We start from the raw sequence: 27215 nt of genomic DNA, 5'->3' as shown, positions 1-27215 counted from the left end.
ATTCCGTCAAATCTCAGGCAGAAGGTGCCACAGCTGCAGGTGAGGAAGGCCTGTGGGGAACTCGGAAGACCCCTGACCCATGATCTGTGGCAGTCGGTTGTCATTGGTGCATAGCAGGTGGTTTTCACATTTAGATCCGGGCTCCATAACTTCCTGTCTGTGAAGTCTAGCAAAGAAGGTGAAGGAAGCAAGATTTCCAGCAGTGATTTTAAATTGTGATAGAGTTTTAAATAGATATGAGGGAACGTGTCCTATTTCTTCTGTCCTGAGAAGCGTGTAATTTTAATTTTATGACATCTATCACTTATTTACCTACATGCAGTGTGTACACACATGTAATCAATAGAGTTATTTTTACTTAATCTATAAGGTATAGTCAAGAAGTTGCTGGTTTGCCTTTTCTTTTTTGTTCTTTCTTTTTCCCTTTACTTTGTTTTTTTATAAATAAAATGTTCCTTGTTTCATTAGTTTGTTGAACTTTCCTTCAAAAGGAATCCTTTATCTCTGTTTCGTTTTTACCCAGCAGCACCCACAGAGCAGGACAGACCACACTGAAGTCCAGAAAGTCCATGAACCTGAACCCGGGTATGGAAACACCCAGCTTATTTGGGGGAGGGGTGTTATTACTAAAATTGGGAAGGGCACAGGGAAATGCGAAGAGCCCAGATGGTTTTCACATTTGTTCTCACTTGAAGAAGGGAGCCCCTTCCGTTGTCCTTGTGTGAGCCAAACACACACGGAATCCTGGAGTCCCGGCGCGGGCACAGGGGGAGCTTTCTCTGTACAGACGTGCGGGGAACGGCCCGCAGGAGTGAGAAAAACCTACCACAGAAGATGCATAGCTCCCGCCCTTCCTTCCGCACAGAGCCCACAGCCCCAGGCTGGAAATGCCAGCTTGACCTGCATGGTAGCGCTAAGTGATAAAACCTGCATTTAGGGGGTGCCTGGGTGGCTCAGATGGTTAAGCATCTGCCTTCTGCTCCAGTCATGATCTCCCGGGCCTGGGATCAATGCTCGGGTTAGGCTCCCAGCTCAGTGGGGAGCCTGCTTCTTCCTCTCCCTCAGCTCCTCCTTCTGCTTGTGCTCTCCATCTCTCTCTGTCAAATGAATAAATAAAATATATTTTTTAAAAAACCCTGCATTCAGTAAAATCTCAAGACAGTTTTAAACAAAAGAAAAAAGATTTGAAGGAAAAGACTAAAATGGTAACGATGATTTTCTCCGTGGAGCTGGGAATACAGTCCACTTCTGTTTTCCCCAAATTGCCCACAATAAACATGATCTATGTTATAATGAGCCAAAGAGATATAAATGAAACAAAACTAATAGCTACGCGGAGACATGCCTGGAAAGGACGGCACTGAGATTGAAGCTGTGGTCGCCTCACAAGAGGGGACGCTGCTGTCTTGTGTCATCTCCGTCCTGATGGTCACTTCACTCTCTCCTGCTTCAAAGAGAGCGTCACGGGGAGGGATGTGGCACAAGGACGCTGGGACCCAGAGGGTTGGTCTCTGGCAGCCTCTGTATGTAAATCCCAGAGAAGGCTCTGGTCCCGCATGGGTCCCGGAACAGCCCTGCACGGAACATGGAGGGCGGGGAGGTGGAGTCCGTGACGGTCTGGCCCCGGGGAGCCTGGTTGAGGTTGGGAAAGGAGCCGTTCTTTCCAAGAAGAATGTTCTGTTAACAGGGGAAAGGGGCGGAGGGAGGATGCTGGGCAAAGAAAAGCGAAGGACCGCAAGAGTCTATGGGATGAGCACGTTTCAAAGGATGTGGGCCACCTGGGCTCCTGAAATGTTGAAGCCATAATGGGAATCATTACAACCCAAATCTGAATTGCTTAAGGACCACAGAGCTCCCTGCGCCATCCTGGGAAAGACCATAGGGGTCATGCCAGGGAGCCTTTTGAGGTCTTGAGAGCATGAACTGAGATGAGGAAGGAAGTGTCTGGCAAAGTCCACCAGGGACAGCCGGCCCCACCTCCTGTAGGAGGGAAGAAACCAGAACGTGGCTCCCCTCCCGCGGCCACAGTGAGACTCAGATGGCACAAGGTCCTGGGAGCCACAAAGACAAGCCTCATGGGATCTTTGTCTTGGTGTTGCAGGGAAGGGCACCGGGGAACAGGCTCCTCATCCCCTCTGGGCGGTGCTGCCCTTGGTACAAAGCCTGCTCGTGGGCTGCCCTGTGGTGCCTGACGTCTCCATGTGGACAGGAGCGTCCCAGGGCCCGAGGCCTCTGTGGGCTGAGCTGGAGGCCACTGTGGGGGTTCTGCTTGGCTCCAAATCTGGATGGCACATTTCGAAAAAGAATCGAAACTGTCGGTGGAGATCCTGGTGGACAGTTTGCAAAAGGGGTTTAATTACAACTATAGGATTCCCTGAAATGACAAAACCACATTTGGCCCCATCGATGTCCAGAGTCCACATGGGTCTTACTAAACCTGGACGGTGTGACCCTGGAAAAGCCACTGCAAAGTGCAGGGCTGAGCTAGCTCTTCCTATGCGCACGGCGACCATGTGCCTGTCAGGGAGGACACGTGAGAGTGGGGTCAGGAGAGCTGAGCTTACAGCGGAAGTCCTCAGCGAATGGGGACACGACAGTTCCGGTCTGGAAGATGGAAACGCTCTGGGGACGGATGGTGGTGACAGTGCCCAGCGCTGTGCATGTGTTCGCTGCCCCTGCGCCGTGCAGGGAGATGCGGCTCAAAGGAACAATTTTATATTCTATTTTGCTACAACTTTTTCAAGTAGAGAAACTATATAAAGCTGGAACGTACAAATATCCAGGTAACAATAAAGCTCGCAGAGGAATGTGCAGATTATCCATCGTGTTTAGAGCTTCCAGCAAAGCAGGCTCCCCAAAAATGGGGATAGAGAAAAAAGATTTTGTTTTGGAAGAATTTCATGGTTATTATTGCAAAAAATATTTTCTTTAAAGTGGTATCATAGGAAGAACAAGTAAGGATTTTGTTCTTCGTCTTTTCTCCTTTTCTTTCCTATACAATTTTTCCCCCTCAGTTTCAATTCATCCGTGGGATAGCGCCACTGTCTGGCAGGACTTTGGATTCTTAAGGGTGTAATCAGACCAAACTTTATGAAGAATACTGTTGTCTGATTGATTATCCCCCAGATGTTTGCTGAGCACCTGTTATGGATGCCTGCCCCGGGCTCACGACAGGGACACGGAGACAGGTGACCATGCGCCCACTCACCGGGCTGGTCACGGGGCTCAGGTCAGCAGCCGCCTGAAGAATCGGCTCCTGGGGGCTATTTCCAGAGACTGAGCTGTGCTTTGGGTGACCTCCTGAGGCGAGGTCAGACTTTATCTTTGCAACCAGAGGTCATGCGCTGCCTTGCGGCTGGAGCCTCTAACCCCTCAGGCCTGGGGCTCAGAAGCTTCCAGACATGGGCCAGGGACGGAGGGCAGGGTGGAGGGAGGGCCAGGGTGGAGCCCCTGAAAGGGGATTATAAGGGGGCAGTCAGCCCCCTCCCATGGGCTCCCCTGGAAATGTGCGTGTGGCAGAGTGGGAGATGCCCCAGGGGACAGCTGCTAATCTTCCAGAACCCCAGCCTCAGACGCTGGCTGGTGGCAACTATCGTTCACAGGGCCAAGCTTCAGCTCTGAAACGATGAAGAAGACTGGGCGCGGGGAAGACGGGCAGGAAAGAAGTTCCACAAGGATCTACAGCAGAGGTCCCCCGGGATGGGGCTCTGATGTGCCCTCAGCCTCGGGGCTGATGTTTGGTGAGGCGGCCTGGCCGGGGGCCCAAGGCTGTGACTCCAGCCTGTGGGGTTCCTGTCAGGGGCACAGAGCAGGATCTGAATTCTGTTCTTGGTAGATAATGTGCCTCGTGCCCTGAAATCACAGAATTTTACAACTAAAATTTACAAATGGTTTGCTTCAACCTCGGTCTTTGGGGTCTGGAAATAAAGGGTTTAAGAGACTTGACAAAACTCTACCATCAATTACTAACAATTCACACTAAGTTTCAGGGCATCCGACCGTACTGGGGGCCCCTTAGTCTCCTGTGCTAAGTATTTATATGGTAACATAGCGTGTGTGTAACAAGTGGTATGATTTGTATATATGCGTGTATATTGTGTAGCTGTGCGTGCATATGTGTGCATTTGTCTATAAATATGTGTGTGTGCGTGTGTGTATAAGCACATATATATTGTGTCTGTGTCTCATGAGGTAAAGGCCTAAGAGCCTGTTCTCCTGGCCCAGAGCCTTGACCCTGACCAGTTCATCCACAGTCAGGGAGACGAGCAGAGTGGGGTGAGGACTGTCTTCTTCCCCGCACCTCCATGCCATCCCCCCACCCCCACCCCCGGGTGAGCCCCGGGCTTCTGCAGAGCCTCGGTTGCAGGGAGCCAGTGCTGACAGGCTTCTTTCTGTCTTCCAGGAAGGCAAGGCCAGTCACCCTCGAGCGAGGCTGGGGCTGATTCCTGGGAATCATGTGATGCTGTGACCAGCCCTCACATGCGACAGAGAAGCCTGGAATGTACTGCTGACCGTCCAGTGTGCTAAAAGTCAGCAACCTAAAGCCTTCGGAGCCAACCCTCCCTGGAGCTCGGGCCAGGACCCGCTTGGATTTGGGGGCAATTTGATGTCATGAAAGTTTTTATTCCCTACCAAAACAACGGTAGACATATTTTAATGTAACTGAAATCATATAAAATGTACAATTTTATATCCTGCCTTTTTTTTAACCTAATGTGTTATAACAGCAATAATTCAATGTTATGCAAAACTCTTCAGAAAGCACAGGGCTAACGACTGCATTCTCTGATGGTGTGGCCGTGTCCCGATTCCCGACCCTGAGACGCTCATGCTTCCCTATTACAAATAAAGCTGGGATAAACAATCTCATGAACTTTTCTCCTGTATTTTGGATTGGACGTGAAACTTCTTTTTTTGTTGTTTTTTTTTGTTTTGTCACATAATTAAAATCCAAGGAGAGAAGCACTTCGTGCTGAGGGAAAAAATGAATTTGTATTGCTCTCTCTCTCTCACTGATTTTCATTTTTCCCAGGAAGCATTATTTTATGAATAAACTGTTGACACACCTTCTAATACTTTCAATACAGTTTTTGCTACCTATAACAGATTTTATAATACCACTCTGAGCAAAATGGAAAGATTATTCAATCATCCCAACATCATGAGAGATGACAATGATTAGTTAATAATTATAATTATTGAGAGTTTAGAAAACTTGCAGGTTCAAAATGCATTCTTGGTAATGCCATGCACATTTTTAGGATTGGTTTCAAATCTGGGGAAGCCCCATCACGTTGTATTTTTTTCATTCGTAAGCTGTAGGGTTCCCTGACATGTGCAAATTAGTGACTCATCAGAATGCTCGCTGAACTGACAACACTTTTAACCAGTCTGTGGTGATCCGTGTCCTTCTCTGCCTGGTTTGAAGGCTGGGGACTCAGCTCACTAAGACTCTGGGCTCTTCTCTGCATGAGGCTCCCCTGCCTCCCGGCTCAGGTTCCCACTTCTCCAGGCTCCTCACATCCCCACACCTGGGAGCCAGCTGTCCAGTTGGGACCCTGCCCACCTTGGCACTGGGAAACTACTGGGGGACCTTATCAGTCAACACAGGCTGTAAACAGTGAGGACCCCCCACTGAAGACCCTTCCACATAGAGAACACCCAGCCAGCCGCAGGGCCAACATGCAGAACTGCTTATCTTGTGGCATGTTCTGATTTGTGACTTTATCTGATTGCTTTCTCCCGGTGACATCGAACATATCCCCCATAAACTGGACAAAGGTGGACTTCAGGCTTGGTTAGGTTTCATTCACCATTTTGGTAGGAATGCTGTCCTGAAAATAAGAAATAAAAATAAATTTTACTACCCTTTGCCTCCAAAATCTGGAGCCTGAAGCTGCTTCCCAGGAAAGGTGAGCTTCTCGTCTATTGCCTCTTGCACCCTGAGAAGCCCTAAAGTGGCTCCCACACTTCGGGATTTTCATGGAGTAGTAATATTTCACAAAGAACATGGGGGACTGACAGTTTGTTTTCCTAAGTAAGACCACTCAAAGAGGGACAGCAGCCCTCTGTTGTCACCAACATTACAAAACACATTTTTATTTTTTTAATAATTTTTATTTTGTTATATTAGTCACTATACAGTACATCCCCAGACAAAACACATTTTTAAAACACTGTAATGCCATGAAGAAGAGAAAGAGTAGATTTTTTAAAATGAGGAGTGTTAGAGTCTTAGAATAATGAATGTTTCTTTCTATTGAATAATTTAACCTAAAAAAAAAAACCATCCTTTTTTTCTCCAATTCACTAGACTAGTGACCAGACTCTTGTGGGCAGTGTGGTTATCAAGTTTATTATTGTTTTGTTGGCCAGAAGCTGTGTATAGAAATGCAGGGCAAGCCCCACAGGCCCCTTCCCATGAAATCTTTCGTGGCCATGTGGATTCCATCCCCTGACACTATAAAACTCACCTATGTTCCATAGGCAGGGCATCGCTTTGGGAAGCACCGTGATTCTGGCTGCTCTGGAATCATGGTCACAGATCTCAGCGTTAGGAGGAAAGCTGGAGTCACACACATGTGACCATGGCTTTGTCATGAAACACAGGGGGCAGTGGTCTCTGCTCCAACAGACCCAGGGATAGAGAATGGGGAAAGCAGGTTTTAATTCATAAGTGCACTGACACTTGGACCTGAACTTGCCATCCTGTCTGGCCTCCAGGTTACACAGAAACCTGGATTCCTCATCCACCGTAGCCATGTATACATGTATTACAACAGTAATTATGTTGCCTGCTAATTTTTTTAATCTCCTAAAGACATATGTAATAGAAGACAAGATGATCTTGAGTCAAGACACCCTAGGTGCCCAGCCCAGCCTTCATGAGCTTTTTGGCAATTGGAAGGACAGTGTGTCTCTCTCTATAAAGCCTGACTTTGTATTGAAACCCAGGGGCTCAAAAATTCTGTTTTGAAAGTTAAAGACTGAATATGTGACTCTTTCTCTTACTGTTTCCCTTTTAATAATCCCAACACTTCCAAAGGCAATGGATACCTCTGGCTGAGTCAAGAACAGGTTGCATACAAGAAAGTCAGCAAGTAATGAAGGTTATCCTTTCAACCTGACCACCTGAGTGACTGGCGGGAGAACCAGTGTGTCCAGCTCTCTGGTACCGTCATGTGAGTGTGACCAGCCAGCTGGGATCTTCAGGCTGCCCCACCGGTCTTTGATCCTGAACTCCGAGCAAACAGAGGTGGAACAGACTGCACACCTTACCTGCAGCAGCGTATTTCCTGTCTGCCCCCTGGCAATGCTTATGCACTGTGTACACTGCCCCAGGGTGCCTGGAGGAGGGGGCTGTGGGGTCACATGCCCCTGCGTTCAACCCCAGCCCTGTGCGCCTGGGGCCGGGCTCCCCTCCCGTACAGGTGATCATTGGCACCTACACTTGAGCATTCTAGTAACACCATTTGGCACAGCCAGGATTGCACTGGTGCCCAGACTGCTTGGGTTCCTCTGAGCTCACTGAGCACTCCACCATGCAAATCATGGGCCATCAACTAAGAACAGTTCCCTTTGCAACAGGAGTGCACACAACTCAGATGGAAAAGAGTCGGGCGTGGGAAAGGAGTTCCCCAGCCAGGACGCAGGAACCCAAAGCTGAGCACACACGGCTGATGAGACAAAAATGTCTTAAACCGCTAGAAAGACTGTAGCATTTTCTTTTTATGTTTGTCAACCTTTATCCTGTTAGCGGCTAAGTAGGACTTGAACTTAAGGTGATTCCACTGGAATTATAGGAATGGCCTAAGGAGAAGCTATAACCTTCACTTCCCACATTCCAGCAACCCTATACATTCCCTTTCACTTTCTGGGAAAGAATGAGTCCTTTTCAGCTTCAACCATATGCTAACCCTGCCCTTGGGTTTAATTACTATCCACATACTATCGAGAATTATCATATTCGTTTATTATTCTTAAAATGAGTCTGACTTGGAACCACTCATGCAAAATCTAGCCTCTTTCATTCTTTAAGAAGTCTCTTCTCCTTCCCATGGCTGTGCAAGGGTCCTTGGGTCTTATAAGCGGTCTGTTTTTGCTAGTCTTTGTCATTTCAAATACATAACCTGCACCCCTCCTTGCCAAAGGCTGTGCTGGGCATCTTCCAGAGCCCACCAGCCATGCATGAGTACAGGCATCAGTGTAAGCAGTCTGTTCCCCTCAGAGGGATGTCCTGCTCCTCTCTCCATCTTAGGGAGATCTTTTCCCCTCTTTCTCCCACTCTGTTAGGCAAAGGACACTTATTCTTGCATGCGATGACCTTATGTGAGGTTTTCAGCTTGGCCCTAGGATTAGGAAATCTTTTTTTCTCTCTTTAAAGCTTGGTTTTCAGGGCCCTCCTGGACTCAGGAATTCTAATTGGGATGTCAAGGGCCGAACAACGACTCTCTCCTCTTGCATTCCTGTTGTTAAAATTCTTTTTTTTTTTTTTAAAGATTTTATTTATTTATTTGACAGAGATAGAGACAGCCAGCGAGAGAGGGAACACAAGCAGGAGGAGTGGGAGAGGAAGAAGCAGGCTCATAGCAGAGGAGCCTGATGTGGGGCTCGATCCCGGAACGCCAGGATCATGCCCTAAGCCGAAGGCAGGTGCCTAACTGCTGTGCCACCCAGGCGCCCCCTGTTGTTAAAATTCTGATCGTCTATGAGACAAGATGTCCCTGGCCGTAGAGGGTACATGTCCCTAGAAAAGAAATACAAATAAGAAACAAACACTGACATTTCAGAAAATCTCAATCCCCTTGCATCCCATATGACACAAGTGTGCAGGTGGCTATGGGTCCCCTCAGTGTCGGATACAGTCTCCCCACGGCCCTGCCATCCTGCCCCAGGACCTGCTCTAGAAGAAATAACACAAGCGTGGGGAGTATTCTGCTAGGGGAAGAGGGTGGTGGTTCCAACAGGGAGAAGAGAGGATCTCCCCAGAAATCAGCGCACTGTCACAGAGCACAGGAAAAACTTTCCAGAAATGTTTAAATGGACATAGTAGCAAAGGGTTAGGGACTGTACCTAGGGTGATGACCTTGTGGGGGCCCAGAGGGAGGGGTGCGGTCCCTTGGTTGCTGTCCCCAGGACTGTAACATGAAGCATTAACTATTGTCCTCATCGGTTCTCTCTAATGATCTTTACTGATTGTCAGCCTTCAATCCCAGGTCTGGTCTGGCCCAGCACCCATGCTGCCTTGTCTGGAGTGACAGGTCCTGAGATCAAACCCTGTCTCCCTGCTTACCAGCTCAGGAAGCTGCCAGAATTTTCCCAACATCAGTTCACGCATCTGGAACACGGGATAAAGGGTATTACGGCGATCAAAGGTCACCATTCAAAACAGAGTGTTGGTGAGTGAGCCATACATCTCAGTTGTCTACTGGCTTCAAGAAGCCACAAAGATGTAGAGCAGAATTTTGGATACATTTTTTCCCTTTTTTGCCCATCTGTACTTTCTAAGCTTTTCATAACGAATAATTGTTTTGTTTTTTAACAAAAAAAGAAAAGAAGGAAAAAAAGAAACAGAAGGAATTGAAGAAAAAGAAACAGAAAAAAATGTTGGAAGGACAATGGCCAAGGTCCCTCTGAGAATCCATGAAAACAGCTGCTACCAAGTTGCATATAAAGGCTCTAAAGGGAGGAGACACGCCAGGGCAACGACGCATTATTGTCCCATCCCCAGGGACATGCTATGGGACTGTGTGACACTGTTGTTCATGAGCCAGGGAATTGGTTTGGTTAATTGTTCCACTTGATAATTAAACATTCACATACTTTGTATTTTTACAACAAACCACTGCCTTCTCCACTAGAGTGTGACTAGGTCAGGATCTAGAAACTGAAAGTTTAAGGCAACTGTTCACTCATGTTTGCTGGCAAGTCCAGTTTGCCAGGACCAATTGGAGAGTGAACCCGCTAGACATCTACAAAGTCATTTTTTACTTGCCTTTGATATTTCTGAGATACAAGAGAAGAGGGGGGAAGAACACCAGCTTCCCAGACAGATCACCCATGAGCAAGGTTCACCAAGGCGAAGCCTGGACTCAGCGGTGCATTTTGCCCAAAAATCTGCCCACCAATTCCAGTGCATCGTGCATACTTGGGGACTCAACAAACAGGGAACACAGGGCAGAAAGCCATGAAGATGGAAGCTGGTTTGGTTGAGACCAATCTGGTTGACCTTGTCCAAGGTCACCTTTGTCCTTGACTCTCCATCCAACCTTGAGCACAGAGCACCCGTGAGGCAGCGTGTTGGAATGGCCTCAGCTGAATATCTGTGGTCTTGTGTTCGAAATCCTCTGTCCATCTGTCCATCTCTGCTGGGCCCTGTGACCTCAGGTGCTCGCCCCCCGCCCCCAGACCCGAAGGGCTTGTCACCTGTCCTATTATGTCTGGATTGTCTGATATTCTAAAACCGTCAGTGATACATCTTAAGACATGATCCAACAAGGTTGTTTTGATAAGAGCTCTCTTAAATTCCAGAACATCATTAAGAATAATAATAGTAGCTTTATGCTAGGGACTGTACACTAACCACTATATAACTTATCCTCTATAATCCTTACAATACCCCTTAGAAATGGACATTTTTGGGGCGCCTGGGTGGCTCAGTCGTTAAGCGTCTGCCTTCGGCTCAGGGCATGATCCCAGCATTCTGGGATTGAGCCCCACATCGGGCTCCTCTGATGGGAGCCTGCTTCTTCCTCTCCCACTCCCCCTGCTTGTGTTCCCTCTCTCGCTGGCTGTCTCTATCTCTGTCAAATAAATAAATAAAATCTTTAAAGAATAAAAAATAAATGGGCATTTTTAGTCCCCTTTGACAGGTGAAAATATAGACCCTACGAGGTGAAGTGTCTTGCCAAATTTACACGACTGTTGAGAGGCAGAATCAAAATTTGAACCGAAAACTATGTTGTCTTAAAATCAGTGGCCTGAATTAGTAAATATTTCTCTGTGTACCCTGTGTCTTGCCAGCCAAGCATCATGTTCACCACTCACCTGACATATGATTGGCCTAAATAAATATTTGTTCAATGAATGAACACTATCTCCCCTGCAGACCCAGGGAAGGGAGGCATGATGCTGGAATAACGGATCATTTACATTGTTTTGTTTTGTATTTCATTGAAATATTAGGGCCAGTTGCCTCTGGGCCCAAGGAGTCCAGCCAACTCTGTAGCTCCTACAAATGGGGGGAATCCTTGTTGCATTGCAGAAGTACTTAGTGTCAAAACTTCTGTAAGATTTCTTTTTTCTTTCTTTAATACTCTTCAGGCTAGATTCATCAGCTCAAGTTGTTATAGATCTGGAAAATTCTGAATTAAGTAGAAAACACATTTTTCAAGGGGGAGAATGTTTTTCAAGAGGGAAAAACTAACTCTAGCCTCAAATGGAAATTTCTTGCCCAAAATATTACTTTCTTTAAAAAATATGGCTAGGTTTGTTTTAACGTCATCCATGGAGTATTAGTGACTTTCTAGAAAGGTTTTTTGAATGTTTCTATTACCCACTCAGGACAGAACTGCTGAAGCACTAGGGAGCATAAATGAGATGGTCAGATGGAGGAGGCCAATGGCTGTGGGAAGGCTCAGCAGGGGTCCTTCAGGACTGTGTCAGTGTGGGAAGGCCCCACCATGACTCAGGCAGGAGGAAGCAGCAGGGCCTGTCCCTCAGACCCCACATCACACCACAGGAGAAAAGATGTGACCTTCCTTGCACAGCTGAGAGTCATTATTAATCAAGTTGGAAGTACAGATGCATTTCTACCCCTTACTCCATCTGACCACCCCCACAAACAGAAGCCCGGAGCAATGGTGGCTTGCCCTGATACTAGGAGTCAGTTCAGTCAAATGTATTCTCAGTTTCAATTCTGCTGAAAATGTTAGCACATTGCCCAACTTGTGACAATGCTTCCGGTTTGTGTTCCATATTTTGTATGTTTTCCTCCATTTAAAACATTTTCACACTGTTGTTTAAATACTGACATTAAATGTAAATTTAAGTAATAACCATTGAAGTGAAGGTCAGTAAGACAAATTTCTTAAACCTAAAGAAAAGCACATTGGATACTGAGGAACATAATAATCCATAATGCAGAGAGTAGGGAGGAAAAAGCGTTTCTACATTCCACCTTTTTTTATCCCTTTTATTAAGCCAGATTTCTCTGTAAATAACACGTTTCTGTCAGTTTTGAGAAAGGGTGTGAGAGGGAAGAAGAATCCCCGCTAGGGGAGTCAGGACAGCAGTATTACAAAATGCCACACCTTCCCTGGACAGCGCTCCCATCAGTCCCTTTCCTTGAAAGTACTGGAGCCCTGCCCGGCGCATCCCCTATTTGGAGATTTCTAGTCATCTCCAGATTTTTCCATAACCCAGAGGCATCCCATCCTGAAACAGTCATAACTCACTCCCCTGCGGGGCTCTGCTTCCTCCAGCTGCCCCACCTTTGCTTGGAATAAACAGGAACCACTAGACTAGATTACCCTGTTCTCAGCCCTCAGGGAGATTTTAACCAAAGACTCTAGGACCAAAGGATACGCAGGGTGACGCTGGAAACCCACTTGGGGTTCCCTGTGAGCTTCTTTTCGCCAACCACCTGCCAACACATAAATTCCTGCTAATTAGTTGATCCCGGTCCCCAGAGGGACTGGATTCCCTCCTCAGTCCTGCCCGCGGCCCCCCAGCTCGCCCGGGTCCCCGAGGCAGGCTCCTTCAGCTAGCTCCACCTTCGCGGAGCTCCGGAGCCCAGAGGCCCCGCCCACAGGCTGGCTCAGCCACTCGCAGCCTCAACAGGCGCTCGGGGCGGGGCTGAGCGGGCGGATCCCGGACTTAAAAGCGCGGCTTCGACCCACTGCCCGGCCTTCTGGACCCCGGGACATGCATCTGTGACCCAGACTGTGGAGCGGCACCGGCTACAGGTGGTCTTCCCATGCCGAGCGTGAGCAGGGGGGCCACCCGCGGAACCAGCGCGGCCACCTGCATTGGGGGTCAGGGGTTCGGGACTCCAGACAGGGCAGCCTGACTCCCCTGACGTCTCGCTGTCAGGGCCCGCCCCTCCCTGAGCCAAGATGCAAGTCCCCTGGAAGTGGCAGGCGGGTCGCAGCACAGGGAGCAGGGCTGCAAGTCCCCTGCACATCCCACACCCTCAGCCTTCCTCCACAGCCCCGTGGAAACACCTGGGAGGATAAATTTTATGTTTGTATTCCTACCTTAGTGTTTCTAACATCTCAGAAGAAAGGATGGCTTTTTAGGCGGTTTGGTCTAATCAGAAACTCATTGTTTTCTTCCTAGCTTTTTGAAACATGCATCCTTCACTGTTCCTGGCTGCCCTTTGCCTGGGAATAGCCTCGGCGGCTCCACAATTCGATCAGAGCTTAGATGCGCGCTGGACCCGCTGGAAGGCGGCAAACGGGAAGCTATATACCAAGGTTGGTAACATCCGAGCTGTCCAGTGAGCCCCCCGGGGAATGTTCTATGCTGGTGGGAGTTCCCAGCAGAGAGTAGCTTCCTGAGGCTGCTCTGACCAAGGCAGTAAGCAGGGCACCGTGACCACACACCATGTGGGCATATGTCCTGTGTGGTCGCTGGAGAACAGCTCCCAGAGCACCAGCCCATCCCTGGTCAAGTTTCTCCTCCTCTCTGTCAGTACATGCACTTGGTGCAGGTGAGTTGGCTTTACATAAAAGTAAACGATAGTTTGTTTTTCTGCAGGATGAAGAAGAATGGAGGAGAGCAGTGTGGGAGAAGAATATGAAAATGATTGACCAGCACAATGAGGAATACAGACAAGGGAAACACAGCTTCATGCTGGCAATGAATGCCTTTGGTGACCTGGTGAGTGTGGCATGGGTTGCTGAACGTTTCTTGCGTCCTCTCCTCAGTACTTTACCAAAAAAATCTCCTGCTTGTCAACATTCTATTTCCTTTTCCTTGAAGACCAATGAAGAATTCAAGCAGGTGATGAATGGTCTTAAAATCCAGAAGCACAAGGAGGGGAACATGTTCCAACTACTTCCCTTTGCTGAGACCCCCTCATCTTTGGACTGGAGAGAGAAAGGCTACGTAACCCCTGTGAAGGATCAGGTGAGACAGGATTCAGCAGGTCACCCTCAGGAGTAAAGGCAAAAGGAACCCAGTGTCCTTACTGTTGTCAGTTGAGAAACATGGGCAGCTCACGATGTTTTAAAAGAGTTTTCAGATCTGTGGGCTGCTGTCAAATCTTGCCATCTGTTTTGTAGACTGAGAGTTTTCTATATTTGGTTTCAGGGTCAGTGTGGTTCTTGTTGGGCCTTTAGTGCAACTGGTGCCCTTGAAGGACAGATGTTCCGGAAAACTGGCAAACTTGTGTCACTGAGTGAACAGAACCTGGTGGACTGCTCTCGGGCTGAAGGCAATGCGGGCTGCAATGGTGGCCTGATGGATAACGCCTTCCAGTATGTGAAGGACAACGGAGGCCTGGACTCAGAGGAATCCTACCCGTATCGTGCACAGGTAAGTAGCGCTCCGTACCTGTCATTCCAGCTCCGCTTTTTAGAGTTGAACACATTCAAAGAAAACAGATACCATATTTAATATTCACACCTGCCAACTGTCAGAACTGTCATTAAACTATATTAGCCACGCATGGTCCTCTGCCTCAATGGTTGCCATATAACCCCCTAGTTCTATGTTATGTGGCGATACCATTCTACGTATAGTACAAATTTCTCCAGAATCAAAAACTTCTTATGGACAGGTAGACAGAGAGTGTCTCATTAAATACACACCAGCTAATGTTTCCATTTCAAAACAACCAGTAGCATTTCGGCTCCTGGGATGCTTCATAACAAACTTGACTTGGGAATCCTTAAGCTGCAAACTGTCTTGAACTCATGTTCCCCAGGAAGTGGATGGCAGTGATCAAAGCTCTTCTCCTTTCCCTTTGAAAGGATGGACACTGCAAATACAAGCCCGAGCAATCTGTCGCCAATGACACTGGCTTCATGGACATCCATCAGGATGAGGAGTCCCTTGTGTTGTCGGTGGCAACGGTGGGGCCCATCTCTGTTGCGATTGATGCAAGCCTGGACACCTTCCGGTTCTATTATAAGGGTAAGCATCGGTCTATGCAGAAATTTAATCAGAAAAATGGGAAACCCACCATTACATACAAGATTGACTCTGGTATGTAGAAGTCAGTGTAGAATTTTGGAGGGTGTAGATTTAACATAGTTGTTTTTTCTGCTCATGAAAGTTTTGTGCCTGTTGTTTCCATCTGACGTGACTTGACCTGTATCCCTGTAATTTTAAGTACATCATAAATATATTTAAATGGCTACATAATGGAACTGGTATACCTTAATCTACTTTACTTTTTTCTAACTGTTAGACCTTGAAACATTCCGAAGAATTTTACTACTGTTATTGAAACTGGAAAGCACCCCTTGGCTCAAGTAATTTTGTGTTCTGTGCTGCTTCCTCACGCTCAAAGTCGAGTCACAGGTGTCAGTGATTGCTCTTTTATGTCTCTTGACAAATTGTTTACAGAGGAGATCATGCCAATTCGTCTTTCTGCTGGTATTAGATACGGGCTAAATCCCTAGCCTAGCTAAAAATAAAAGAAAGAAAGAAATCCAATTTTTGAATCTTATCTGGGGTTATGTCATTTAACTGAATTTTGAAATGCCTCCCTGACTGTGGTTGATAGGCTGGGCTACTATCACATGTTCCCGGAGATCCTCACCCTGGCACTGAATTTCTCTTCTCCAGGCATTTATTATGATCCAAACTGCAGCAGTGAAGACCTGGATCACGGCGTTCTGGTGGTTGGCTATGGCTCTGATGAAAGAGAAGTGGAGAACAAAAATTATTGGATTGTCAAGAACAGGTAATACTTATCTTCGAAATTGAAAGGGGATCCTTTTTGGAATCAGTGTTCGGAGGCAGACCCTCCAACCCCTGAGCACACATCTGAAGTCCCAGAGTGTTTACCCCACTTCGGGGGAACACAGACATACTCACGTGATCCCACGGTAAGATACTGTCTCACGCTTGCTGGGGTCCTGCTATAGTTTTGGTATCGTTGTATTTCTAAACTGGAAATTTTTTCCAATTTCAGAAACACATCTGACCCTAAGCATTTTGGGGTCTCTAATTTTGTAGTCTGTGAAAGGTCTGGGGACAGAATTCTGTGCTGGGTTAGAACTCAAGCATGAACAAGAACGGCCTCTCCAGATTCTTCTGGAATCTGTCCTGGCCTCTGGTGTGCTGTTCAGTATCAGGTGTGATTGTTCATATGGATAAACGTATTTGCTCCTCTGTAATAAATGGCAAACCCTGGCTTCTTCCAGCTGGGGTACACAGTGGGGCATGCAGGGCTACATACTGATGGCCAAGGACCGGGGCAACCACTGTGGAATCGCCACCTCAGCCAGCTTTCCCGTTGTGTGAGATGACAGTGTAAAGAAGACCTTGACTGGGGACAGAATATGCAGAAGAGAAATTTCATCTTACAACCGATCACACCTTATTGTGTGGAATAAAACACTCAAATCCCTGCAGATGCAACTTGTGATCTGATTCTGTGACTTCTTAACTTGCTGCTTTGAACAGCTTCGTGTGGTTGACTTGTCTAATAACGTTTGAATTTTTATATCTTACACTGATGTATAAAGTTTCACCTTTTAAAATAAAACCATTTCAAAGTAGAAGTGGGGGAAGTTTTTAATATATTAACTTCTGACAGAATCAGACTCTTAAATAACAAAAAAACAAGTGAATTACAAAGATCTAATTGGTTTGATAAAGGATTCGTAAATCAGGCAGCTTCCCATCTATCTAGCAAGTAGAGGAGAACTCCAAGAGCTACGGAAAAAGAAAGGTTTGTACAGGTAGAGAGGGAGCAGAAAAAGGGAAATTATTGGCAAAGACTCTGTTGTTCTAGGCAAGGTCGCTTTCCTTAGGGGAACAGAAAGGGTCTGTCAGTACATGTCCTCGTGCTGACCAGAACATTCCCATTATCACTGATGAAAGGTCGTATGTCAGCGGGGAGGAGGTTGAAACTGCAGTTAGCTTAGGTATTAAGTCTTGGTTTACTGACTTGGGACCTTTACCTAAGTGATGCCATGTTGGGCCTGTCGTTTTATTTTTGACAGTGCTCTAAAGACATAACTGGTCCATTAGGAGAACACTGGGTGGCCTCTGGTTCTCGTAGTTGTGAATATGCACATCTTATGTCAGCTGCCCTTGGGCTGTATCTGGCCCAACCCTGGAATGCAACAAAATGGGACCCATGATCTATAGGGACAAAGTCACATTATCTTCACAGGGAAAAGACTTCACATTTTCGAAAAGTGGCCAGACATACATAGGATTTCAATAGTAGAGACATTCATTAGAGGTCATGGTCATTTGACCCCAGATGGCTACAGCCCAGTGGAGCTACAGGACAGATGTCCCAGAACCAGTTTTGGGGGCCTCTTCCCCACCTGCTAGTGAGGGCCCCGTGGCTATTTTGCAGATGAGGAAGGACCAGACACAGTGGGTTGGTGTGTCTTGGGCCCAAAAGGGCTGAAGATAAGCCCCCAGACATGAGTCCAGGCTTCAAAAACAGAGCTGGGGCCTCAGAGGAGCAGACCAGTGAGGGCATCCAGAGTGCCCAGCTCTTTGGTCGAACGCCATTCTGGAGCTTGCCGTGAATCCCTGTGTAGAAGTGATTAACAATGACAACCAGCCGACTTTGTTTAAATTAAGATTTCTCTCAATAATGTGGGTGAGCATGTGGGGGGGGGGGGGGGAATTCTCCTCCTCCCGCTTAGCATCTCTGGCCTGGCCCAAGAATCAAACTGACATAAGGAAGATTCACAGGAAAAAAGCACACAAGTTTCATGGAGTTTTTACGTGCACCCGGGAGCCTTCAAGAGAGAGTGAAGACCCAAGGAAGGGACCAGAGCTGGAAGCCCCTCTTCCTTCTAGACAGAGAAGCGAACGATTGGTAGAGAAACGACAAGACAAAGGGCAGTAAGTGGTGGGGAAGGACGGGGAGATCCCTGCGGGGGCAGGAAGCAGAAGGAGCGGAAGATCAGGGGATCTGGGAAGCGTGTTCGCACAGCTGCAGTTCCGCGTGGACTCCCGGCCTCTGGCGATCGGGATGTTGTCTTGCTGGAACTTTCCTCGGGAAAGAACCCCTTTCTTGGGAGACACGTCATGACCTGCTTCAGAAAGGGGATGTCCGAGAGCCCTTCCTGCCTCTGCTGGTTCTCACGTGCCCTCAGCTCAAAAGCACCAGTATGTCAACGCGGCACATTCTAGGGGAGCGTGTCCTGAACCCCTCCAGCCTCACTCATGGGGCAGTTGGATGTCTTAGGAGCAAAACTGAGGTTTCCGGGAGAAGAAGGAATTCTGCCTCGAGGCTGTGGCATAATGTGTCTGTGTGTGTGTGTGTGTGTGTGTGTGTGTGTCTATCTGTGTGCATGTCTGTGTGTGTGTGTCTGTGTGTGTGTCTGTGTGTATCTGTTTGCATGCCTGTGTGTGTCTGTGTGTGTATTTGAGTCTTTGTGTCTGTGTGTGTATGTGTGTATCTCTGTGTGTGTCTGTGTGTGTATGTGTGTATCTGTGTGTATCTGTGTGTCTTTGTGTCTCTGTGTATGTCTGCCTGTGTGTGTGTATCTCTGTGTCTCTGTGTGTGTATGTGTGTGTATCTGTGTGTCTCTGTGTGTCTTTGTGTATCTGTGTGTCTGTGTGTGTATCTGTGTGTCTGTGTGTATATGTGTGTGTGTGTGTGTGTGTGTCTGGGTGGGTTGGGGGTTTGAATCCTACTGGCTCTGCATCTCTGGAGAGTTCAGACGGCGGCACAGACCCATCTTAGAGACCCGCCCACCAGCTCCCACTTTCTCATGCCTGTTTCCCTTCTTTGACGAAAAAAAGCAGGTGATTAGATTTTACTACATTTTTAGCTTCATTTCAGTTTAGACTGAGAGCTTTATAATTTGGTTTCAGGGTCGGTGTGCTTCTCGTTGGGCTTTTAGTGCAGCTGGTGCCCTCGAAGGACAGAGGTTCTGGAAACTGGCAAACTTGAGTCACTGCGTGAGCAGAACCTGCTGGTCCGCTCTTGGTCTCAAGGCAATGAGGGCTGCCGTGGTGACCTAATGGATAACGCCTTCCAGCATGTTCCACACAACGGGGGCCGTGACTCAGAGGAGTCCGATCCAGACGGTGCTCCTCACTCACCACTCCAGCTCTGCTCTCAGACCTGCATGCTTTTGAAGAAAACAGATACCGCATTTAATATTCGCATTTTAGATGGCGGACTCCACAGCTGCAAACTGTCAGAACCGTCAGGAGACCATGTTAGCCTGGCACAGCTCTCTGCCTCAGTGCTTACCACGTGCCTATTCTCCTTTCTCTGTTACAAGCAGACATGCGTACCATTCTATACAACGTACAGATTTCTCTGGAGCAAAAACGTTCTTACGGACACAGAGACCCAGGAGAATTCACTGAATACACACAAGGTAGATTTCCAGTTTCAAAACGACCACCAGCCTTTCAGCTCCTGGGATGCTTTACAACAAACTTGGGTTGGAAGTCACTTACCTGCAAGCTGTCTTGAATTCATGTTCCCCAGGACGTGGAGGGTAGTGATCAAGTGTCTTCCTTCTCCCTTTGAAAGGATGGATCCTGCGAACACAGCCCGAGTGTTCTGCGGCCGACGTCACTGGCCCCATGAACTCCACTCAGCAGGAGGAGGCCCTTATGTTGGCGGTGGCAGCTGGGGGGCCGGTCTCCGCTGCTATCCGTACAAGCCTGGATAGCTTCCAGTTCTGTAAAGAAGGTAAGCACTTGTCTATGTAGAGATACAGGTAGAAAAATGGGAAAGCCACCCTAACATACAGTAAGAGTGACATTTCGGTATGCAGAATTCAGTGTAGAATTTTGGGGGGGGGTGGATTTAACATAGTGGTTCATTCTGCTATTGCCACTTGCCATGACTTGACTCAAATCCCCATGATTCTGAACACATTATAAATATATTTAAATGGCTACATAATTTGATTGGTATAGCTTGCTCTGCTTTTTTCCAATTGTTAGACCTTGAAAAGTTTTAAAGACTTTTACTACTGAAATTAACACTGGAAAGAAGCCCGTGGCCCAAGTAATTTTGTGATCTCTGCTGTTTCCCTAGGCTCACGTTTTTTAAGTAGAAGAATAAGGTTGTGGCAGGTAGTTTCTTATGCTTCTTAACTATGACTTACAAAAGAGATTGTGACCATTTGTCTTTCTGCTAGCCTAAATCTCTCACCTAGCTCAGAAATGATCTGTCTTTTAAATCTGATCTGGACTTAGGTCATTTCACTGAAAATCGAAATGTCTCCCTGACCATGGTTGATAGGCTGGGCTACTGTCACACGTCGCATGGGAGTCCTCACCCAACATTGGATTTTACCTTCCAGGCATTTATTATGATCCAAACTGCAGCAGTGAAGACCTGGATCACGGCGTTCTGGTGGTTGGCTATGGCTCTGAAGGAGAAGAGGACAACAAAAAAAATCTATTGTCAAGAACAGGTAATACCTATGTTCGAAATTGAAAAGGGATCCTTTGTGGAATCAGTGCTCGGAGGCAGACCCTCCAAGCCCTGAGCACACATCTGAAATCCCAGAGTGTTTACCCCACTTCGGGGGAACACAGACATACTCACGTGATCCCACAGTAAGATACTGTCTCACGCTTGCTGGGGTCCTGCTATAGTTTTGCTACCCCTGCATTTCTAAACTGGAATTTTTTTTTTTAATTTCTGAAACACATCTGACCCAAGAGTTTCCTTTTCCTGCTCACGTTGCAGTTCTGTGAAAGGTCTGAGGATTGAAGTAATGTGTTCTGGGTTAGAACTCAAGCATGAACAAGAACGGCCTCTCCGGATTCTTCTGGAATCTATCCTGGCCTCTGGTGCCCTGGTCAGAATCAGGTGTGATCGTTCATGAAGAGAAATGTGTTTGGTTGTTTGTAATAAATGGCAAACCCTGGCTTCTTCCAGCTGGGGCACGGACTGGGGCCTGCAGGGCTACATGCTGTTGGTGAGGGACCGGGACAACCACTGTGGAATCACCACCATGGCCAGCTTTCCTGTCGTGTGAGATGAAGGTATAAAGAAGGCCTTGACTGGCGACAGAATGTCCGGAAAATGAATTTTATTTTAAAGTTGACCACACCTTATTGTGTGGGATAAAACACTTCAATTATTGAAGATCCAACTTATGATTTGGTTCCGTGACCGTTCCCACTGGTGACATCACTACCTCCTTAATCCCTGCTCTAATCAATGTCGTGTGGTTCACTTGCTCCGTAACTTTTGAATTTTTATGTTTTAAAAGATTCCATAAAGTTTCACCTTTTAAAATATGGAGCACATAGGTGGCTGAGTTGATTAAGCATCTGCCTTTGGCTCAGGTCATGATCTCCAGGTCCTGGGATCGGGCCCCACATCAGGCCTCCAGCTCTGCAGGGAGTCTGCTTCTCTCTCTCCCTCTCTCCCTCTGCCCCTCCCCATCACTCATTGTTTCTCTCTCAAATAAATAAAATCTTCAAATAAATAAATAAAATTTACTTGCATATGCTGAGGTGTGATTCTTTCTGTTTTTTAAAAGATTTTATTTATTTGAGAGAGAGAAGAGAGTATGGGGTCAGGGGCAGAGGGAGAAACAGACCCCCCACTGAGTGGGGAGCCCTACGCAGATCTCCGTAGCAGGGCCCTGAGATCGTGACCTGAGCTGAAGTCAGGTGCTTAACCCACTGAGCCACCCAGGGGCCCTTCTTCCAGTTTTTAATACACAAACTTCTTTATAGTAAAAAATGTAAGGGTTTGTAGGGAGGAAGAAATCATCTTATTTCCTCCAAAATTCTTCCAACTGGCTTAAGAATTTAATTGACATGAGACAGAGTAATGGGAGGTTAAAACCCTACGAAGTTTCGTTATACAGGCACAGGGGCCCAAAGAAATGACCAAGAAATTTGAGACCCAAAGAAATGAGCAAGGCAGGCAGAGTTCTTTTGTTTGTTTGTTTCTTTGTTTGTTTTGGCAGATGTTATAAATTTTGGACAAAGACAATAATTTGTGAGAAATTGACAGGAAAGAGAAAACAGGTATGTGGGAGCTTTAAATCGCAGGAATTCTACGTGGAATTTGGGCTGAGGCTGTAGATAGTAAAAAAGCCACCAGGCTTGTTTCTACATCTCTCTCAGCTTTGAAGTCCCATCTGTGCTGCTAAGGATGTCTTTTTACTTCGTAGTACGAGGAGGGTACCTCTTGTATGGGAGACTTGTTTCCTGCTTGCAGGGGGACGGAGTACAGTCTGGGTGTCCTCACACCAGCTGTTTGCCAAGTAGCTTTGATTCCAAATAATCAATGTACCATTGTGGCACATTTTGGGGTGTCCTCCCTGGCCCCCCCAGTTTCTTCCTCTAAAACTCCCCTGGAATTTTTACAGACTACTAGCTGAGCTGGTGACTGTGGAGAGAGAAATCCAGTTAGTAAATGAGTGGTGAGAAATCTGCAGAGAGTGAAGAGAACATAGATTAGAATGAGGATGAATAAAAGGGATGAAGGGGAACGGGAGGTCCAGGCTCCCAGTTGACTGAATAAGCCACAGGAATAAAAGGCACAGCATAGGGAACATGGTCCATGGTGTCGTAATAGCATTGTACGTGTACAGTGAGAGACGCAGACAGTAGCTATCCCTGTGGGGAGCACAGCATAATGGATGGGGGTTGGCAAATTACTGTGTCGTGCACCTGAAACTAATGTAACATTGGGTGTCGTCTATACTCAAAACATTTGGAGGGGAAAAAAAGCATGAGGATGAATAAACGGGAAAGAACACGTTTCCCCGCATCTCATGAAACCAGTCCTACACCCCTCGAAATAGATCAGCCCAATCAAATGTCTGTGTTTCCTTTATCTGATGGAAAATATTAATTCTTTTTTAAACAGATTTAAGTTAGATATTATATGTCTCGCTGGGTTTACATAAAAGGAACATTTTTCGCTGATGATTGGGCGAGCTCCCCTGCTGGGCAGTCACTGTATCTAGAACACAATTTGGGGATTCCCAGAGGCTAAGCTGCTACCTTCTCAATGGAGTATTTTCAAAGCTGACATGGTGGTATTGAACCCTTGTTTCATTATCTGAGAGAAATTTAAGATTGCCTTTTCTAATTCACAATCTCTGAAATTTGGGAATAAGATCCTTAATGCTGAAAAGAACTTGAAATTCTGATTTATCAGCAGATTTTCTGTTATTTTTCAACAGGCATGTTTGTGTGGCACAATTTTATGAATGAGTATAATTTGGTGGGTATTTAGGGTGGAGTGCTCAGTGACAGGGGAGCCAGGTATCCAAGGCCATATGGTCGTGACCATTCATCAGGGAACCCTTTCTATGCTTTGCCGCCACATGAAATAAAAAGGAACCTAACCTAAAGTCTGGAGTGTTCCATGACCTTTGCCATTGATAGTGTTAATGTCTTTACATCTCCATTTTTCTCGTGATCCTGTCAGTCTGTGAGAGCAGAACAAGTTGCAAAACAGTTGATGTAAGAGGCTTATGGTTTGGCTCTGGCGTCTATGAAGCTTAGTTTTGTCACCCAGCCACATAAGCCCAGATTTTTGGCCCACATTTTTGGGTGGCCTGCCTTTGGCCAATACAGCTTCTTCCTCTGAAACTTTGCTGGGAGTTTCACACATTCGAAGTTGAGCTTATAGATTGTTTCATCTTCTTAGTTCTGACAGTGGGTCAGTTCAGTCAAATTCACATCAGGAGGAAGTGAGGACGTGTGTTCTCCAAGTTAGGCCTCTGCTTCAAATGCCCAGGTAATAAGTAAGAGGCAATTCAGGGGTGCCTGGGTGGCTCAGTCGGTTGAGCATCCGACCCAGTTTCAGCTCAGGTCACGATCTCAGGGTCCTAGAACGGAGCCCCCCATCAGGCTCCATGCTCCGCAGGGAGTCTGCTTGAGATGCTCGCTCTCTCTCTCCCTCTGCCCCTCTCCCCGCTTGCTGTCTCTCTCTAAAATAAATGAATAAATCTTTATTTTTTTAAAAAAAAAGAGTCAATTCTATGGCAATAAAAGCAAAATGATTGGATCAAATTAGAAACCAGTTTCTGAGTTCTGAGGGTAGCCAGTGAAAGAATTTCTAGATGCTGCTTTGAAGTGTTTCTGGACAGAGTAAGAGGTGGCAGCAGTCTGAGATCTTCCTGGCTTGTAGTTTGAGTGTCCCTGGTGAGTTTGTGAGTGGCTCGGAGAGGAACAGGCAGGAAGATTGTCTATACACAAGCTGCTGTGGTGATTTCTCTGAAGTGTCCATCAAGCTGTTTATATGCATTTTGCAGGGCTTTGGGAAAAAGGGTACTTGCAGTGATTCAAAGATTCCAAGTCAGGGGCACCTGGGTGGCACAGCGGTTAAGCATCTGCCTTCGGCTCAGGGCGTGATCCGGCGTTATGGGATCGAGCCCCACATCAGGCTCCTCCTCTATGAGCCTGCTTCTTCCTCTCCCACTCCCCCTGCTTGTGTTCCCTCTCTCGCTGGCTGTCTCTATCTCTGTCAAATAATTAAGTAAAATCTTTAAAAAAAAAAAAACAAAGATTCCAAGTCAAAGTGGTGGGAGAAAATGGAAAATAGTTTGGAGAATTGTAGCCAGGCTTTGGAGGAAACTAGAAGAAATTAGCATCTAGTCCCATTTATAGTGAACACTGTTAGAATTTAATATCCACAAAGGTGTGTTATTGAAACATAATTTTTCTCTCTATAATCACCTTGATTTTTACCAAGAACAGCCAAATTCGGACCAATTTATTTGCAAAATTGGGTGGTTGTTGTTTTGTTTTTTTTAACTTGGACTGATTATTAAATCGCTGTAAGTCATAGCTTAAGAGAAAAAGGTTTCCTAGGATTCCTTACTAATAAAGCTCCCAAACATCTGTTTTCTTTATCCTGTTAATTCATCATGGATTTATTGTCTCTTTGTCGACAGTGTATAAAAGCTGCCTGCCTTGCTCAAAGACTCAGATATAAGTATCAGGCTGTTTTTCCAAGGGGCTTTATTGGCTGTGTAAATTCTGCCTGAGTTCTGTAAAGCAGTCTGGTCATATCTGAGTTTGTGCATGTCTTTTCTTGAATACGACATTTCAGTCAAAGCCTTGGTAATAATAACCAGTGTTTCCAATTGTGTCCTGTTACAAGGAGAGAAGATTCTTATTAAATTTATGCAAATAAACATATCGTCATGAAAATATAAGAATACTCACTGAAAGTTTTTAAATTCTGGACAGAACAGGTAGGGAGGAAAAGACAAATGTTTCAATTTGTTCACAAAGGTATATCTTATCCAATTGCTGTAAGTCATACCTTAAAAGAAAATAACTTCTCCTGAAAATGTTCCATGGATCCTCCGGAATATTTTATTTTTTTTTATTTTTTTATAATGATTTTTTATTATATTATGTTAGTCACCATACAGTACATCCCCAGTTTTCGATGTAAGGCTCGATGATTCATTAGTTGTGTATAACACCCAGTGCACCATGCAATATGTGCCCTCCTTACTACCCATCACCGACCTATCCCATTCCCCCACCCCCCTCCCCTCTGTAGCCCTCCGGAATATTTTAGTTACATTGTGGTCAAATACTTCATTTTAGAATCTGATTTTGGAAAGTTTGTGTTAAAAAAAATAAAAATATTTGAACATTTGATGAGATAGGATCATAGATCATTATGCAACAATATTTATCTATTCAACCGAAGTGACAATAAAAGGTCTTTTTTTAAGAAAAGTAAGCTTTTATTCCCTTGTTTCACAAACAAAGTGGGCTGACTTGGTTGCTTTTTTGGTGATTAGTCAGAGAGACCAAATCCCATATCCTCGTCCAACTCCTCTGAATCTTCCTTTGCTTCAACCTTGGCTGGGGCAGGTGCAGCAGTGGTGACGACAGCCACGGGAGCAGCAGCCACGAATGCAGGTGGATCGGCCAAGAAGGCCTTGGCCTTTTTGGCAAATGGGAAGGTGTAATCAATCAGTCTCCACAGACAAAGCCAGGACCTCCTTGTATCTGTTGATGGTAGAATGGGGCACTGGTGCCACAGTCAGGTAACCTACCTGCAAGAAGACATCCCCTGGCAACATAGCAGACACCCTCCAGGAAGCGAGAGCGCACTTCAGGGCTGTAGACGCTGCCATTGTCAAACACCTGCTGGATGACCAGCCCAAAGGAGAAGAGGGAGACGTTTAGCATATTCAGCTGTGTGGTTTCACTGGCTCCCTCTCTGTCTCTGGTCTTAACCAGCTACACCTCACTGAGGATTTCAATGGCGCCCCTGGAGATTTTAGTGGTGGTGTCTAAAGGCTGGAAGTAGGAAGTCTTCTCAGGCCCCAGACAAGTGTGGTGGGCTGGCCCAGTGACTTTACGGGGACTATGGCACGAGCACAGGTGGCAGCTGGCACCTTATTGGTCAGAAGCATGTTCCTGATCTCAGTGAGGTCCTCCTTGGTGAACACAAAGCCCACGTTCACCCAGATATGAGGCACTAGTTTCTCCAGAGCTGGGGTGTTCTCCAGATGCCCTCCGATGGCCTTGTGCTCACGGTCTTCCTGCCCATCAGCACCACAGCCTTCCTATGGAGGGACATGCATATCTGCTGTGTCTTCCTGGAACCTACGTTGTCTGCTCCACAATGAAGCATTTGGATAATCATCCAAAAGTTGGATGATCTTAAGGAAGTAGTTGGACTTCCAGGTCATGCTGTTTTCCCTGGGTGGTGGATCAGGGACAGCCATGCGGGGTTGAAAGATGATGAAACTCGCCCAGGGATGCCTGAAGAGAGGAGGGCCAACAATAAAAGGTTTTAAAGGCAAATGCAGAAGGTTACACAGTTGTGAACAAAATTCAGCTCTTTTAGTATTAAGTCTCAGTTTTCTTGAATAATCTGATAAAGACAAAGCATTTAAAGTTTGTATATCTAGGCCATTGGCCTCTACATTAAATGTAAGAGAAAACTTTGTAATTTTCTGTAATAAGCAAACCAACAATCTAAGATTATTTTTTGTCCTTTTTTACAGAGAAAAAGAACGAAGTTCTAATGTTGCATCAGTATACTTTTGATATTAAAAGTCATTCTTTAATAAAATCTTAAATAA

General features: G+C 46.3%; 1 protein-coding gene and 2 pseudogenes across 1 annotated transcript; 2 read left to right on the top strand and 1 right to left on the bottom strand.

Moving 5' to 3' along the window:
- Positions 1 to 12846: 12846 nt before the first annotated feature.
- LOC103682209 (procathepsin L) lies at positions 12847 to 16730 on the top strand. The gene is made up of 8 exons (XM_040620160.1): positions 12847 to 12965; positions 13339 to 13475; positions 13759 to 13881; positions 13984 to 14130; positions 14314 to 14538; positions 14976 to 15138; positions 15796 to 15913; positions 16377 to 16730. Exons 2-8 carry the CDS (start codon positions 13350 to 13352, stop codon positions 16474 to 16476), a joined length of 1002 nt encoding a protein of 333 aa, XP_040476094.1. The 5' UTR covers positions 12847 to 12965; positions 13339 to 13349; the 3' UTR covers positions 16477 to 16730.
- Positions 16731 to 19172: 2442 nt separating this feature from the next.
- LOC103682230 lies at positions 19173 to 21236 on the top strand (annotated as a pseudogene).
- A 4679-nt stretch (positions 21237 to 25915) lies between these two features.
- LOC103682231 lies at positions 25916 to 26928 on the bottom strand (annotated as a pseudogene).
- Positions 26929 to 27215: the final 287 nt, after the last annotated feature.

This window comes from Ursus maritimus, unplaced genomic scaffold (assembly GCF_017311325.1).
Source record: "Ursus maritimus isolate PB19 unplaced genomic scaffold, ASM1731132v1 scaffold_34, whole genome shotgun sequence".
Classification (NCBI taxonomy): Eukaryota; Metazoa; Chordata; class Mammalia; order Carnivora; family Ursidae; genus Ursus; species Ursus maritimus.
The sequence above is the reverse complement of the archived record's forward strand: the minus strand, read 5'-3'. Positions and strand labels throughout refer to the sequence as shown.

Bases quoted from the DNA above. Each gene is read 5' to 3' on its own strand.
- LOC103682209 (XM_040620160.1), top strand. From the start codon at position 13,350: ATGCATCCTTCACTGTTCCTGGCTGCCCTTTGCCTGGGAATAGCCTCG. The intron at 13,476-13,758 runs GTTGGTAACATC...GTTTTTCTGCAG, and splicing joins ACGGGAAGCTATATACCAAG to GATGAAGAAGAATGGAGGAG. The intron at 14,131-14,313 runs GTGAGACAGGAT...ATTTGGTTTCAG, and splicing joins TAACCCCTGTGAAGGATCAG to GGTCAGTGTGGTTCTTGTTG.